Below are 16,889 nucleotides of genomic sequence, written 5' to 3'. Positions count from 1 at the left end.
AAGATGGGTGAACTAGAGATACTGTTGTACGAGGAGGATTTGGATTTTGTGGGAATTTCAGAGACCTGGTTCAACAGCTCTCATGATTGGCTAGCAAACTTTCAAGGGTATACCCTATGCCGCAAGGATAGAGAGGGTAAAAAAGGGGGAGGGGTATGCCTATATATCAAGAAAAATGTACAAGTGAATGTGAGAGATGACATCACTGAGGGAGCTAGAGAGGAGGTGGAATCCTTATGGGTAGAGCTCCAAAGGGATAAAGCTAAGGGGAAAATAATACTGGGAGTATGCTATAGGCCCCCTAACCTGAGGGAGGTTATCATAATGGGGGATTTTAATTATCCAGACATAGACTGGGCGGAGGGAACCGCGCATTCATTTAAGGCTCGCCAGTTCCTTAATGTCTTGCAGGACAATTTTATGGGTCAGATGGTAGATGCACCAACTAGAAATAAAACATTACTGGATCTACTGATTACCAACAATACAGACCTGATCACGGATGTGGAAATGCAGGGCAATTTAGGTAACAGCGATCACAGGTCAATTCGTTTCAGTATAAATCACACAAATAGGAAACATAAAGGGAATACAAAGACACTGAATTTCAAAAGAGCCAACTTCCCTAAACTACAAACCTTGCTAAAAGGCATAAACTGGGATAAAATATTAGGAACAAAGAATACGGAGGAGAGATGGGTTTGCTTTAAGAGCATATTAAATAAGGGCATTAGCCAATGTATCCCATTGGGTAATAAATTTAAAAGAGCGAACAAAAGTCCTGGATGGCTTAACTCCAATGTAAAAATGCATATAAAAGCAAAGGAGAAGGCCTTCAAAAAATACAAGGTTGAGGGATCATCCTCAGCATTTAGACTTTATAAAGAACGCAACAGGAAATGTAAAGGTGCAATTAGGACAGCTAAGATAGATCATGAAAGACACATAGCGGAGGAGAGCAAAAAAAATCCCAAGAAATTCTTTAAGTATGTAAACAGTAAAAAAGGGAGGACAGACTATATTGGCCCCATAAAGAATGAGGAAGGACATCTGGTTACAAAGGATGGGGAGATGGCGAAGGTATTGAATTTATTCTTCTCCTCAGTCTTCACGAGTGAATCGGGGGGCTTCAGTAACCAAAACTGCAGTGTTTATCCTCATGACACAACACAGGAAGCACCTCCATGGTTAACAGAGGACGGAATTAAAATTAGACTTGAGAAACTTAACATTAATAAATCACCGGGACCAGATGGCTTGCATCCGAGGGTACTTAGGGAACTCAGTCAAGTGATTGCCAGACCGTTGTTCCTAATTTTTACAGATAGTCTACTGACTGGAATGGTACCAGCTGATTGGAGAAAAGCCAATGTAGCACCTATATTTAAAAAGGGCCCAAAATACATCCCTGGGAATTACAGACCAGTTAGCCTAACATCGATAGTATGTAAACTCTTAGAGGGGATGACAGGATTTTAGTAATACGAACGATATCATTAGCAGTAATCAGCATGGATTCATGAAGAATCGTTCTTGCCAAACCAATCTATTAACCTTCTATGAGGAGGTGAGTTGCCATCTAGATAAAGGAAGGCCTGTAGACGTGGTGTATCTGGATTTTGCAAAAGCATTTGACACAGTTCCCCATAAATGTTTACTGTACAAAATAAGGTCCGTTGGCATGGACCATAGGGTGAGTACATGGATTGAAAACTGGCTACAAGGGCGAGTTCAGAGGGTGGTGATAAATGGGGAGTACTCAGAATGGTCAGGGGTGGGTAGTGGGGTTCCCCAGGGTTCTGTGCTGGGACCAATCCTATTTAATTTGTTCATAAACGATCTGGAGGATGAGATAAACAGTTCAATCTCTGTATTTGCAGACAATACTAAGCTAAACAGGGCAATAACTTCTCCGCAGGACGTGGGAACCTTGCAAAAAGACCTGAACAAATTAATGGGGTGGGCGACTACATGGCAAATGAGGTTCAATGTAGAAAAATGTAAAATAATGCATTTGCGTGGCAAAAATATGAATGCATAGCAGCTCTGGCTCAGTGCATGGCGGCCATCTTGCTACACCCGGAGCTCACCATACTGACTCCTCTGCGACCGTTCAGCCACACCCGGAGGCTGGATCACTCTGGCCAGCTGGACCGTGACCCCCAAGGATGGACAGACTATCTTTATCCTGCGACAAGTATTAAAATTGCAACCTCGGGGGCGTGGCCTGGACATGGCTGACTAGAGACGTGTTTTAGCTGAGCTCCCGTCCGTCTCTCCCCTATCCCAGCTATTTCAGTCCATTATTCATAATATGTACTCCTCCAGAAAGAAGACAGCAAAGAAAACCAACAAACCACCTAAGTCTACTCCTCAACCTCCGACATCGGGCGAAATTGAACGACTTTTTCGTCTCTCCTTGCTCGGTTCCCCGGAAATTAAAATGGCGTCAGTGCATGGTGAGCATACTGAGAGACAGACTCCACAAGACTCCCCATCGACTGACATGGAGGCGCTGTGGACTGGCACCTATACAGGCTTCCCTGCGGATCTTCGCTCCAATTATGGTGAGCCGTCACAACCCCCCTCACGATCTCTCGGAATGGCGGCGGAGCTGCGCTCGCTCCTGCAAGCACTCCCCACTAAAGCAGACATAGCGGCCCTCATTGAGACAGTGGAAACCGCTCACCGCAAAGAAATGAGCGTGATGAAGGCGGAGGTCCAAGCACTCACCACCAGGGTTGAGACGGGAGAGTCCTCCCTAGCAGCCCTAGAGCGGAGAGTGGCAGCTGTAGAAGGGGTCCAGGACACTCAGGCGGAAACCCTGCAAGACCAACAGCTCCACATGGAAGAGATGGAGGACCGAAGCCGCAGAAATAACCTGCGGATTCGGGGACTCCTGGAGGCTACTGGTCCCGAGGACCTGGCGGATACAGCGGTTGCCATTTTCCGCAACATACCCGGCGTAGATCTTCCAGACCGAGTGGAAATCGATAGGATTCACCGAACATTGGGCCCTAAACCAACTGATCCTTTGAGACCGCGCGATGTAATCTGTAGATTACACCATTATACACACAAGGAACAAATTCTACGCAAAGCCTGGGAAGCAGAAGACCCAGAACTAGATGGTGTGACTATTAAAATATTTCCTGACCTCTCCCGCGCTACCTTGCAGAGACGAGCGATCATGAAACCTTTACTGGATCTAGCCCGGCACAGAGGAGCCACTTATCGCTGGGGATATCCCCTTTCGGTTACATTCAGGAAGGAACAGAGATTCTTTACATTACGTAAACCAGATGCTTTGCCAGCCCTGTTCTCCTTCCTTGACACGGATCCTATTGATTTGCCCAACTGGCTCGCCCCCCTGCAGCGACCACCAGGACGCATGAATACACCGAGACTAGAGGGGAACCTGCCGCCCAGACAACAGAGGAATCGTCGCCGACCCAGAGCACCATCACAAGAAGATGCACGTGAGTCTTGAAGTATGCATCCCTTAAGACGAATTTGGTTCAGGTTGAATAATGCCCAAAGTGGTGATATTTGCCTTGTTTTTGTTTAGACTACTAATGCCGTTCACCCGACATCACTTGCCCCTCTGTATTGTCGGACGGAATAGGGATTTCCTGAACTCTACTGCATAAAGAAAGAGGTCACTCTTTGCACCAATTAGCAAGACTTCCGCCCTTATCAGTGCAGTGACCACTCATGATTAACCCGCATGATGCACTTAAAGCGGTCAATATAATTTGAGATGTAAACTGGAGAAAGAGACGGTATATACTCAGGAAATCTCTCTCAACCACAGGTACTCTCTAGAATGGAAACCTCAGGGGTTTCTATCCATCCACTTTAACAGATAATTCACGGCTACTCCAGATACTACCCTGGAAACCTTTATCAGAGGACACACTACAGAAACAGGAGAAGGGATAGTGGAGACGTCAAGTGTGGAGTGTTTTATACCTTCTCCTTTCGTGGAAATCAGCTGAAGCCACATAACATAGAGCCTTGCCCAGATACATTACCTGACGAATCTGTCACCACTGTCTGGTGGTGCCCGGCGAGACTGATCTGAAGACATACTAACTAGGTTTGAAAGACATGCCATCATTTTTGAAGTGGGGTGCACGGTATTGTTATGTTCGGTTTAAATATATCTGTTAAGCTGTTGGGTTTTCAGTTTTATCATACCACACTTGCTGAGATGCCGAGTTTTGGAGATGTGCTACTTCGCTAAACATGACCTGACACCACAGTAAAGGGTCCACTTCTCAGAATGCTCTTGAGAATAGCAGAATGTACACTCAGTTAGAGAAGTAGGGGGTGGTGCTCAAACTAGCACATGAGGTTCGCAATTACATACCCATTCAAGTTATGTTATTGTTGGTTTATTATTTTACTTATAAAGTTATACAAAATATTCTTTCTACGCATTCCAGATGTGCTGGGACGGGAGAGAGGATGGGAGACTCACCTTTTGAGCCGTGTCCTATCCCTCTCCCAATTAGGTCAGCATATCCTCTTAGAGGGCACAACTCTGCCCCCTGGGAGTCTTATGCAAAGGACAATACCAGAAACATAAAAGGGAGTCGAGTTGGGCGAGACATTAGGCCTTGCCTCTACCTCGTATCCCTCTACTAAGTATCTTCTTCCTTTACTTACTTCTCTTTCTCTACTTCCTCCCCCCCCCCCCTTTTTTTTTTTTTTTTTCCCCTCATACCCGAACCTACCCTTCCCTCCCTTCCTGTCCCGTAACAACATGGCGTTCAATAATATCAAAGTGATGTCTCTCAATGCAAAGGGGCTTAATACGCCTGAGAAGAGATGCATACTGATAGATGACCTGAAGCGGACTCGCACAGACATAGCCTTTATTCAGGAGACGCACTTTAAAACGAACAAATTACCGTATTTACAATGTAAACTATTCCCGATGACTTATCACTCTACAAACCTGACTGCCAAATCCAAAGGAGTGTCCATATTAATATCCAGTAAAACCCCATGGCACCTTCTGAGCTCTATAATAGACCCATCAGGAAGATATGTTTTCCTTAAAGGCCTCATAGGTACTGTAAAAGTAACGCTAGCAGCACTATATGCCCCTAATGAGCAGCAGGCCAAATTTATCTGAGACACTTTGGAGAAACTGGACGACTTTAAGGAAGGACAGCTAATTATGGGAGGAGACTTTAACACCCCATTGATCCCATCTGTAGACACCTCGACTGGTAAATCTTCGATCCAACCAAATCAACTCAAAAAAATAGCAAAAACGTTACACAAATCACAATTAATCGATATCTGGCGCTTACAGCACTCGGGAGAACGCGACTACACATTTTATTCACACTTGCACCAGGTATATACCAGAATAGATTATTTCTTGATCCCACACAGTCAGCTACATGCAGTAGAACAGACCTCCATAGACAATAGAACGTGGTCTGACCATGCGCCTATCTTCCTGACCTACACTTTGTCGGACATTTCTTCTCCCAGACACCGTTTCTGGCGTCTTAATGAAAGTCTCTTGCAAGACCCAGAAGTGCTGACAGACGTGACCAGAGCGCTAAATTTATACTTCCAGGAAAACGACCAACCAGACTGTGACCCTGGGATTTTGTGGGAAGCCCACAAAGTAGTTATCAGAGGAATCCTCATCACACATGGTGCAAGAATTAAGCGAGAAAGAAATAAACAACTATCCCAACTTCTAGAGGATCTCAATATTTCTGAAGCCAGACACAAACATGCCCCCACGCAGTCCTCGGAAACTGCACTGACAGTTCTCAGACGACAAATCACTGATCTCTTACTTTATAGAGCTAAAGCGGCCTTACAGTTTTGTCGCAAACAGACATATGAGTCAGGAGATAAGTGTGGGAAACTTTTAGCAAAGATGGTTAGAGACCACAAATCATCTACATACATCCCACATATCGTCACGACGAGAGGGAAAAAAGAAGTCCTACCAGCACTAATCACAAAAGAGTTTAACCATTTTTACTCCAATCTATACAACCTGCCACAAGTAGTTTCCCCCTTGCCTGAGATAGAGAACTACATCACATCATCTCAAATGCCATCCCTTACCCAGGAAATTAAGGAAGATTTAGACACCCCTATAACTTTGATAGAAATTCAAAAAGCTATAGGGACAATGAAGCCAGGTAAAGCCCCGGGCCCGGACGGTTATACACTACAATATTATAAAACTCTTCTCCCGATACTAGGACCTCGTTTAGTTACACTATTCAACAGGGTCGGTGTTGACGGAGCATTTGCTAGAGAAACACTAGGTGCTCATATTTCAGTAATTCATAAGGAAGGAAAAGACCCGGCAGCATGTAGCAGTTACAGACCCATATCATTACTAAATCTTGACTTAAAGATATTCACTAAAATTCTGGCTGTTCGGCTAGCGCAGCACCTCCAGCAAATCATACACCTAGACCAGGTAGGCTTCATCCCATCTCGGGAGGCCAGAGATAGCACTACAAAGGTGCTAAATCTACTTCATGTCGCTAAGTCTCAGAAAATCCCATGTATTTTTCTCAATACGGACGCTGAAAAAGCGTTTGACCGGGTAAGCTGGCCATTTATGTTTGCGGTGCTCAGACACATTGGCCTGGGGGAGGTGATGCTTAGCCGAATAGCCAGAATATATTCAAACCCAACAGCCCGAGTAAAGGCCAACGGAGTCCTATCGGACCCCTTCCCAATAACAAATGGGACGAGACAGGGATGCCCACTTTCCCCGCTCCTATTTGCTCTCTCCCTGGAACCCTTTCTATCCAAAATTAGATTGAACCCCGACATTCAGGGGTTAACAATTGGTCCCATGCAACATAAGATCTCGGCCTATGCAGACGACCTGCTCTTTTCGCTAACCAACCCAGGAGTGTCCCTACCGAATCTACTCGCAGAATTCGAGACATACGGGAAAGTATCAAACCTTAGAATAAATTTTTCCAAATCGGAAGCAATGGGGATATCACTACAGGCCCATATTCTTCTAAATTTACAATCAAATTTTAAATTCAAATGGACGTCTTCTGCCCTGACTTATTTAGGCACGAAAATACCACCAGATCTGTCTCACATCTATGAGAGCAACTTCCCCCCCCTCCTAGCTAAGACCAGGAAATTGCTAGAAAATTGGAATGAAGGGTTACACTCCTGGTTTGGGAGGTGCAATTTACTCAAAATGAGTATACTCCCAAAATTTTTATACCTCTTCCAGGCCCTACCGATTAAGATACCTCCCATATATTTCAAACAAGTACAAGCCCTTTTCACCCATTTTGTTTGGGCTCATAAAAAGCCTCGCATCCCAAGATCTCAACTATGCACACCAAAACATTGTGGCGGCCTAGCGCTACCAGACGTAAGGAAATACTACCAAGTTACTCACCTAGGTAGAGTTCTTGATTGGTGCCGTCATAGGGACTATAAGTTGTGGGCACAATTAGAACAACACCAAACCACTATACCCCTACGATCTGCGATATGGTGTAGTGACTCTCTCCCTGCAGAATTGAAATCCCACCCTATCAACGGAAACACCATAAGACAGTACATTAAAGCTACCATACACACCTCTCTAACTACCAAAACATCACCTTTAACCCCGATTCTAGGTAACCCCAAGTTCTTTCCTGGACTCTCCTCCTCGCAATTTCAGACCTTGAGAAGATCCAATTGTGTTTTAGCGTCACAATTTGTGCAACAAAATAAATGGCCCTCCATATCAGAACTAATGGACCCAGTAGGTCCGTTTAAACTTCTGTTTTGGGATGCAGCACGAATTCACCACTTTCTCCAGACCTTCCCAAACCCTCAAAGTTACACCAGGCCTTTGACCACATTTGAAGAATGTTGTAAAGACACAGAGCCATTGCCGCAGACCCTATCCAAGATGTACAGCCTATTGAACACCCCACCCCAGCCACCCAGATTACCATGCATTATGAAGTGGGAAACAGACCTCCAACGCACTTTTACGACAGTCCAGAAACAAAACATGATTAGCCTCTCCCTTAAGTCCTCAATATGCACTAAAGTCCAAGAGACGAATTATAAGATCCTGACAAGGTGGTACCTAACACCAAGTCGATTACATATCATTTTTCCTGACACTTCAAAGTATTGCTGGCGTTGTCACCAGGAAGAGGGAACGCTTCTACACATGTTTTGGTCATGTCCTATGTTGACAACTTTCTGGACTGCAGTTCGTACCATTTCCCAAAAATTCACTGACTTCCAAATCCCAAATGACCCAGCATTTTTTCTACTCCACATTTCTTCCATACCAATCAAAACCTATAAGAAATCTCTACTGAGACACTTAACAAATGCGGCCAAATCCTGTATTCCCATGTTGTGGAAACAGCAATCCCCACCAACCACAGCAATGTGGTTGAGAAAAGTAGAAGACGTAAATAAAATGGAAGACTTGATAATGACAGCTCAAGATAGACAGGAAACCTATCGGAAAACATGGACTCATTGGAATATATTCAAGTATTCAGAAGAGGGTAAATCTCTCCTTAGGAGCTAAAACTCTACCATTTCATACCGATCGACAACCTACAGTAATCATCGTAAACAGAGATTCACGTATCTGAACGCCTAATACCCCCCCCCCTTGTCTTACCCCCCCCCCCCTCTCGTCTCTTCTCCTTACTTCTTTTCCCCCCTATCTCTCCTTTTTTTTTTTTTTTTTTTTTGTGGCTGCCTCCTGACTAGGGTATTTATACTCTCATATCATACTAGGATTCTAACTCAGAGAAACAAAGATACCCATATACATATATATTTAAAGATATGATAATGCTACATGCCTTGATGTATTACATGCACTACTATAATGCAATGTCGGGAGGCTGCGACCCCCCTTTTGTTATATACCACTTTGGTATGTTGTGGGCTCTGCCCCTCTCTTTTCTATTGAAAACTAATAAAATATATATTTGGAAAAAAAAATATGAATGCAATCTATACACTGGGGGGAGAACCTCTGGGGGAATCTAGGATGGAAAAGGACCTGGGGGTCCTAGTAGATGATAGGCTTAGCAATGGCAGGCAATGCCAAGCTGCTGCTAACAAAGCAAACAGAATATTGGCATGCATTAAAAGGGGGATCAACTCCAGAGATAAAACGATAATTCTCCCGCTCTACAAGACTCTGGTCCGGCCGCACCTAGAGTATGCGGTCCAGTTCTGGGCACCAGTCCTCAGGAAGGATGTACTGGAAATGGAGCGAGTACAAAGAAGGGCAACAAAGCTAATAAAGGGTCTGGAGGATCTTAGTTATGAGGAAAGGTTGCGAGCACTGAACTTATTCTCTCTGGAGAAGAGACGCTTGAGAGGGGATATGCTTTCAATTTACAAATACCGGACTGGTGACCCCACAATAGGGAAAAAACTTTTTCGCAGAAGAGAGTTTACCAAGACTCGTGGCCACTCATTAAAATTAGAAGAAAAGAGGTTTAACCTTAAACTACGTAGAGGGTTCTTTACTGTAAGAGTGGCAAGGATGTGGAATTCCCTTCCACAGGCGGTGGTCTCAGCGGGGAGCATTGATAGCTTCAAGAAACTATTAGATAAGCACCTGAATGACCACAACATACAGGGATATACAATGCAATACTGACATATAATCACACACATAGGTTGGACTTGATGGACTTGTGTCTTTTTTCAACCTCACCTACTATGTAACTATGTAACTTACCGACCAGCTCGCAGACAACCAATTAAACCTGTCTAACAGTATGCGTTAAAGCAGGGGTTTAGTCTGCACACATTTGCAAATGCATGCGTAAGCCACAGAGCCGTACGCACAAAATGGCCTGGTCATGAAGGGGGTAAATCTCCCGGTGCTGAAGTGGTTAATTGAACAAGCTGAAGTTAGAAGCTGATTGGCTACCATGCACAGCTTCACCAGATTTTGCACTGTCTGGTTTTAGTAAATCAACTCCATTGCATATCATCATTGTTCTCTATGCTTTGCTTCACTAAATAATATTCTGTTGATTGCACATTGACGTTCTGTTGATTGCACATTGACTGACCTTCCCATGTTCTACATTTTTTGTACCTGCAGGTTGGGGAATTCAGGGCGCACGCTGCCGAATGGACAGCCAACGTCACAGCTGAGTTCAAGGAGACCCGAAGACGCTTGAGTGTGGAGATCTATGACAAATTCCAACGGGCTACCTCCGTTAAACGCAAACTATCAGCGGAGCTAGGGATGAGCCCCACCCAGGAGATGACCCCGTGCAAGAGAACCTTGTCCGTGAACCACCTGAGCAGTGAAAAAGAGACCCTGTCATCTATGACTAAATACGACAGTATCTACCTGAATGGCTTGACTCCACACTGTGCTACTGAGGAGATCGCCGTGATTGAAAACTTTAAGTAGCACCCCTGCACCAACTCCACCTACAAATTCTACATTCGCCATAGATAAGACTACCAGCATTTCTGCATGAGCTCGGAATCAATGTAGACAGAATATACTGTTAAACACATATTTCATAATGGCTACTACGTTCGACAACGTCTAATGCCTTTCTATGCCCAGACTATTTTTTTTTTTCTAATGTGCCATAAAAACCTGCAACATTACGGAAATATAATCTTCATAATTTTCTTAAACCTGTTAATGTTCGAAATCAGCCTGGCGAAGGAATGGATTGTTTTACGGACTACATTTTTGTAACTGGAAAAATCATTAAGATACTGTACAGCCTTTAACCTAAGAAACTTCATATCAGTGCCTTAAAACGTAAAGAAACACAACCTCCACAGCTGATTTTTTTTCTTTTTTTTTTTAATTAAAGGGCATCTGTCAGGATGGCAATTACCTGCAACAGCAAAGGCTCCTATCTGAAGTTGGAGGGCACATTTGCCCAATTAGTGGAAGTGGTGCTGCATCTGGGGAAAAACACACCACCGCACCGTAATGCAAAGTCTGGAACCGGCACTGCTTCTTGGAGTTGGGCAGTGAGAGGTAATAGCCATCCAGACGGGTGCCCTTTAAACTGGAGAATGTATTTTATTGGCTTATTCTTTTTGCTTTGATGAATAACTACAGCAGTGCCTCAATGCAAGACAGGAAAGGACAGGATGGCACAGGAATTTAAAGGATAAATCCACCCAGTGATTACATAGGAAGAGTTTAAAAAAAAAGCAAGCTGAAGAGTAATACTTTAGACATATTTCCCAAAAAAATACATATTTAAATAACTCCTTTATTCAGCAGTACATGGGAATCATAATCTCACCATTCCCTGTTTTCAGTTAGCAGACTGGCGGCAGACCATGTATATAAAACATTGCCTACAGAGAACTGTATTTTATGGCTGTTACCATGTTGTGTAATACTAAACTTTAGGAGCAGGTGGCATTGTAGGGGAATTCCGCAAACTAGCGCTAGAAGTCCAGCTCAATTTATCTGCATGATGAGGGGACTCCTAAATCTTTTTAGAACTTCAGTGATCTCTTTAGCTGCAGACACAGTAAAGCAATTCATCCTTAAATTTACAACTGATCTGAGCCCCATTACCATAATGCCGTGCTTCATACATAGGGCCCTTTCATTTCAGTAGGACAGCCTATTAATTTGAATGGGCTGCCCCACACGTGACAAATATGGCAAAGAAGCTCATCCACCTTTTAGAACCTGACATTATTGCCACTCTTTTTTTTTGACGTGCAAAACCACGTGTCTTGCTTGTCACATTTGGGGTGCCATTAATAATGAATGGCACCACAACGCAACACGAAATGTATGCACTTTGTGAATGGTCCCGCAGCCTTCTGAGATCTGTAACATGTCCCAGAAGGCTGCGGGCAAAGAGAGGGAGGCCATAACTTCTGCTTGGATTGCCTAGGATATCCTATTAAAACGAGGTCCCCAAAAACAATTATGTACCAAATGTGGGGGGGGGGGGGGGGTACATAAAGCAGAAATTTTCCCGAAATGCAGTTCAGCTTCTAAATATTAATATGTAAATATTTGAATGCTCAAAGCCTGGCAAAACTTCCACTTTAAAGTGGATGTAAACCCTCACATATACCCAGTGAAGTAAACAACCTCAGATAATACACAGAGATTAAACAAATCTCCCTACATAAGTTTTACATGTATATCTGCTGTCTTCAGCTTTATATATTGTTTAGAAAGTGCACATCATGTTAGATGATTTTCTCTTCCTGTTCAGCACTGCAGTGAAGCCTGGGCATACAGCCAAGACAGCTGATTGGAGGAAAGGCACACCCCCCTCTCCTCATAGGTAGAGACTTTCAGCTCTGTTCATTGAATAATTTCGGGCTCTGCTAATCTATTTATAGCATCCTCCCCAACACAAAACTCCAGCTGCTTTTATCATATGTGACAGAGAACTTGTCAGGAGTTATCAGGCTGATAACAGAAGAATGGAGCAGGAGACAGCTACAGAACATAGTACTTTGAAGAGAGATAACAAAACACTGCAGATATATGTGCCCAGCTCAAATTTCAAGAATCAGGTTTACATCCACTTTAAAGTATACCTGTGCTGAGTCAAATAAAAACAGTTTGACACTACTGTATAGCATCAAACATTGCATCAGCAAGCACCATAAAACACTTGTATGTACCATAGCCACCTTAAGCCCTGGTTTATACTGTGTCATGTGACTTGAGAGTTCAGAGTCGCATGACAAGTCGTGCCCCAATAACGGAAACAGAACCGTTCTAATAGAAGCGACTTGAGTCGCTCCTACTTAGAAAAAGGATCCTGCACTACTCTTGGTCCGACTTCAATACGACTTGCATTGACTTCTATTAAAGAAGTCGTTTGCAAGCCGTGATGAAGTCGTGCCGGCATGTCGGATTCAAAGTCACGCAACTTTGAAGTTACGGCAGTGTGAACCGGGGCTAAAAGGGTCCTGAGGAGTGTTGTTCGAATGTCAATTTTAATTCCAAAACCTGTTTCATATCCAGCCAAAAGCCACTGCAGAAAATGTGAAAATAAGTCTGTATATGCCTTTCTTCCCTGGATCTGAATGTCTTCTGATGTCACTGTAGTTAGGGTCTGTGTTGATGGTCTTTTGTTCGCTTGTAGCCTAATATTTTTTTTTTTTAAAAGTGAACTTATCCTTTAACTCTGAAATTATTTAAAACCCTGATCAATTTTCCGTTTAACCACTTCATGACCAGCCGCTACAGTTCTACTGCGGCAGGTTGGTTCCCCTGTACTTTGGTTCGCCTTTTGACAACTAGGGGGCACGCGCCCGCGGCACGACGCTGGAGCCGATGCGCGCGTGACCGGGCACCCGCGTTTGCTCCACACAGAGACAGAACAGAGATCTGTCAATGTAAACAGACAGATCTCTGTGCTGTCAGGGGTGAGGAGACCGATCTGTTGTTCATACCAAGTATGAACAACGATCAGTCTCCTCACCCAGGCAGTCCCATCCCCCCACAGTTAGAATCACTCCCTAGGTAACACAGTTAACCCCTTGATCGCCCCCTAATGTTCCAGTGACATTTACACATTAATCAGTGCATTTTTATAGCACCGATCGCTGTATAAATGTCAGTGGTCCCAAAAATGTGTCAAAAGTGTCCAATCTGTCCGCCATAATGTTGCAGTCCCGATAAAAATCACTGATCGCCACCATTATTAGTAAATAAAAAAAAAATTAAAAATGCCATAAATCTTTCCCCTATTTTGTAGACACTATAACTTTTGCACAAACCAATCAATATATTGCTTATTGCGATTTTTATTACCAAATATATGTAGAAGAATACATATCGGCCTAAACTGAGGAAAAAATGTGCTTTTTATAAAAAAAACATGGGGATATTTATTATAGCAAAAAGTACAAAATATTGTGTTTTTTTCAAAATTGTCAGTCTTTTTTTTTTTATACCGCAAAAAATAAAAACCGCAGAAATGATCAAATACCACCAAAAGAAAGCTCTATTTGTGGGAAAAAAAGGATGTCAATTTTGTTTGGGTACAACTGCGCACGTCCGCGTAATTGTCAGTTAAAGCGACACAGTGCTGTATCGTAAAAAATGGCCTGGTCATTGAGCAGCCAAATCTTCCGGGGCTGAAGTGGTTAAACCAGTTTAATACATTCCAGGTGTATCAGAGGTGTGCAGTCTAAGACCCCATTCACACAGGGGCAACACTACTTGCAGGTCGCCTCAGCGAGGCGACCTGCAAACGAATGCCCGGGCGACTTGCAAAACGACTTCTGCATAGAAGTCTATGCAAGTCGCCCCAAGTCGCCCCCGAAGTCGTACAGGAACCTTTTTCTAAGTCGGAGCGACTTGCGTCGCTCCCCTTAGAACGGCTCCATTGTACAGAACGGGAGGCGACTTGTCAGGCGACTAGGTCGCCTGACAAGTCGTCCCTGTGTGAATGGGGTCTTACAGTTTTGTTTTTTAGAAAACAGCCACATTCTTAGTAGAAAAGCCCGTCCCCTGACAGCATACTGCAGAGTGGAAACTTTGCTCTCTGTATGGAAGCAGTGGTCTCCATGCAGAGGTTTGACATACCTACTGCTCAGTCATGGCTAGAGCTGACCAATTAGCATGAACTTTGTTGATTGGAGAGTTTTAGTTTTACACAGAGAGCAAGAATCCTTTTTTGGTTGCATGCTTGTAGAGGAGAAGCTTTTTAGCACTATAGACTATATCAGATTTCTAAAGAAAATAGACTAATGCAGGCCATACATGGGTCGAATTCCGAACAAATTTTCCTTTGAAAATTTGAAATTTTGTGCGTTTTGTGATCAGATGGTGCCACCATTGATTTCTAAATTTGACCAACTAAGCCTTCAATTTCACCTCCTGTTGCTTCAGAAAATAATTTTTGTGGCTGGGAATCTTCTTTTCTTTCCAGGTCATGCGCATTTCTTTTTCCATTCTATTTCTCCCATCATTAATTAGAAATTCGGTTTTCCAAAAATTTTCCAACATGCTGAACAGTCAAATTTGAAGTCTACATGAAAATTGGCTGCAGTCCACTAAAGGTGCGAAATTCAAACAAAAATTCTTGGATTATAATTTTCAAAAAAAAATTATGCCCTGTACACACGACCGGTTTTGCCGTCGGAATAAACTCTGAAGGTTTTTACGACGGAGTCCCGCCCAAGCGGTCTTGCATACACACGGTCACACCAAATTTCGACCGTCCAGAACGCGATGACGTATAACACATACGACGGGACTAGAAAATGGAAATTCAATAGCCAGTAGCCAATAGCTTCCGTCTCGTACTTGCTTCAGAGCATGCGTTGTTTTTGGTGCGTACAGACGAGCGTTTTTTTCGATTAGTCATTTATTCCGTCGTAAAAATATAAAACATGTTCTCTATCTAAGTCCATCTGAATTTTCGACAGAAAAAGTCCGATGGGGCATACACACGATCGGAATATACGATGAAAAGCTCCCATCGGACTCTTTCTGTCGGAAATTCCGCTTGTGTGTACGCGGCATTAGTTTGGAATTCGACCCATGTGTGGCCGGCATAAGACTTTGCACGCCTTTTATTTTCATGCACCTGGAGGCTGGGTTCACACTGCTGCAGTGCGAATTTAGCGCGATTTTGATCCGGTTGCATTGCGAATTCTTTATGTGTTCTTGCGATTCTACGCCAAATTTTGCAGTCTATAGAGCTGAATTCGCATCGTACACGGATCAAACTCGCACAGGACCTTTTTTTCACGCAGGTTATATTCGCAACGCATCGATGTGAACGGCACTAATGTTAATCTATGAAATTTAAATGACTTGCGAATTCGAGCGATCGCAACGGCTCAAATTCGCAATAGAATTCGCAGCAGTGTGAACCCAGCCGGAATGTATTTAGCCAAACTAAAAGTTCACTTGGGCTTCAGGCTGGGTTCACACTGCTGCAGTGCGAATTTACCGCGATTTTACCGCGAATTTACCGCGATTTTACCGCGAATTTCAGGAGTTGGATATAGCTGCGATTGATAGTCTAGCCAATGGAATCATAATGTAAAAAAAAAAAGGGTCTTAACTTCCTGTGTACTTCCTGGTTTTTGTGGAGAGTAGTGTGGTGGAATTCGCACATATGTGAACCATCAATGCGATTCAAGAACGATTTACATTGATGTCTATGGAGACTAAATTCGCAACGCAACGCAGTAAACTCGCACAGGACCTTTTTTTCACGCAGGTTATATTCGCAACGCGTCGATGTGAACGGCACTAATGTTAATCTATGTAATTTAAATGACTTGCGAATTTGAGCGATCGCAACGGCTCAAATTCGCAATAGAATTCGCAGCAGTGTGAACCTAGCCTGAGGCTCGATTCACACCTATGCATGTTGCTTTTGAGCGTTTTTGGAGTTTTTTTTGTCATGCTTGCTACGTTTTTGAGCAGCGTTTTTGTAGCGTTTTTACAGCGTTTTTGCCGCGTTTTGCGTTTTTTTTTTTTTTTTACAGTTTTAAAAAAAAAGATCAAAAAAAAAAGCCAAAAACACTGCAAAAACGCTGTAAAAACGCTGTAAAAACGCTGCAAAAACGGTGCACTTGCGTTTTTGATGCTGGTCCATTGAATTCTATTACATGCAAAACGCTGCATTTTGCATGAAAAAAAGTCCCTGACCCTTTCCAAAAATGCAGAGGTACAAAAAGGCATTGATGTGAACATGTTCCATAGGAACCCATGTTAAAAAATTCCCATGCATTTCTGCAAAATGCATCAAAAAACGCGCTAGTGTGAATGGAGCCTTAAAATGAATCTGACAATTTACCTGTTCAGATAGTACTCCCATCCCCCAACCTATTTATGTTTAATCTAAAAACTCAGTCGGGTTTTGAACAAGTTACACTAAAAA

The 16,889-nt window shown here is 43.3% G+C and overlaps 1 protein-coding gene across 1 annotated transcript in view; it reads left to right on the top strand.

Annotated features, from left to right (window-relative positions):
* Nucleotides 1-11,931, top strand: part of KCNK2 (potassium two pore domain channel subfamily K member 2) — a 209,381-nt gene extending 197,450 nt beyond the window's left edge. The window contains exon 7 of the mRNA XM_073628383.1: nt 10,121-11,931. Within this exon, the coding sequence (XP_073484484.1) occupies nt 10,121-10,438 (318 nt within the window). The 3' untranslated portion in view covers nt 10,439-11,931. The remainder of the gene's footprint in view (nt 1-10,120) is intronic.
* The last annotated feature ends 4,958 nt before the right edge of the window (nt 11,932-16,889 follow it).

Source organism: Aquarana catesbeiana, linkage group LG04 (assembly GCF_042186555.1).
Source record: "Aquarana catesbeiana isolate 2022-GZ linkage group LG04, ASM4218655v1, whole genome shotgun sequence".
Classification (NCBI taxonomy): Eukaryota; Metazoa; Chordata; class Amphibia; order Anura; family Ranidae; genus Aquarana; species Aquarana catesbeiana.
The sequence above is the reverse complement of the archived record's forward strand: the minus strand, read 5'-3'. Positions and strand labels throughout refer to the sequence as shown.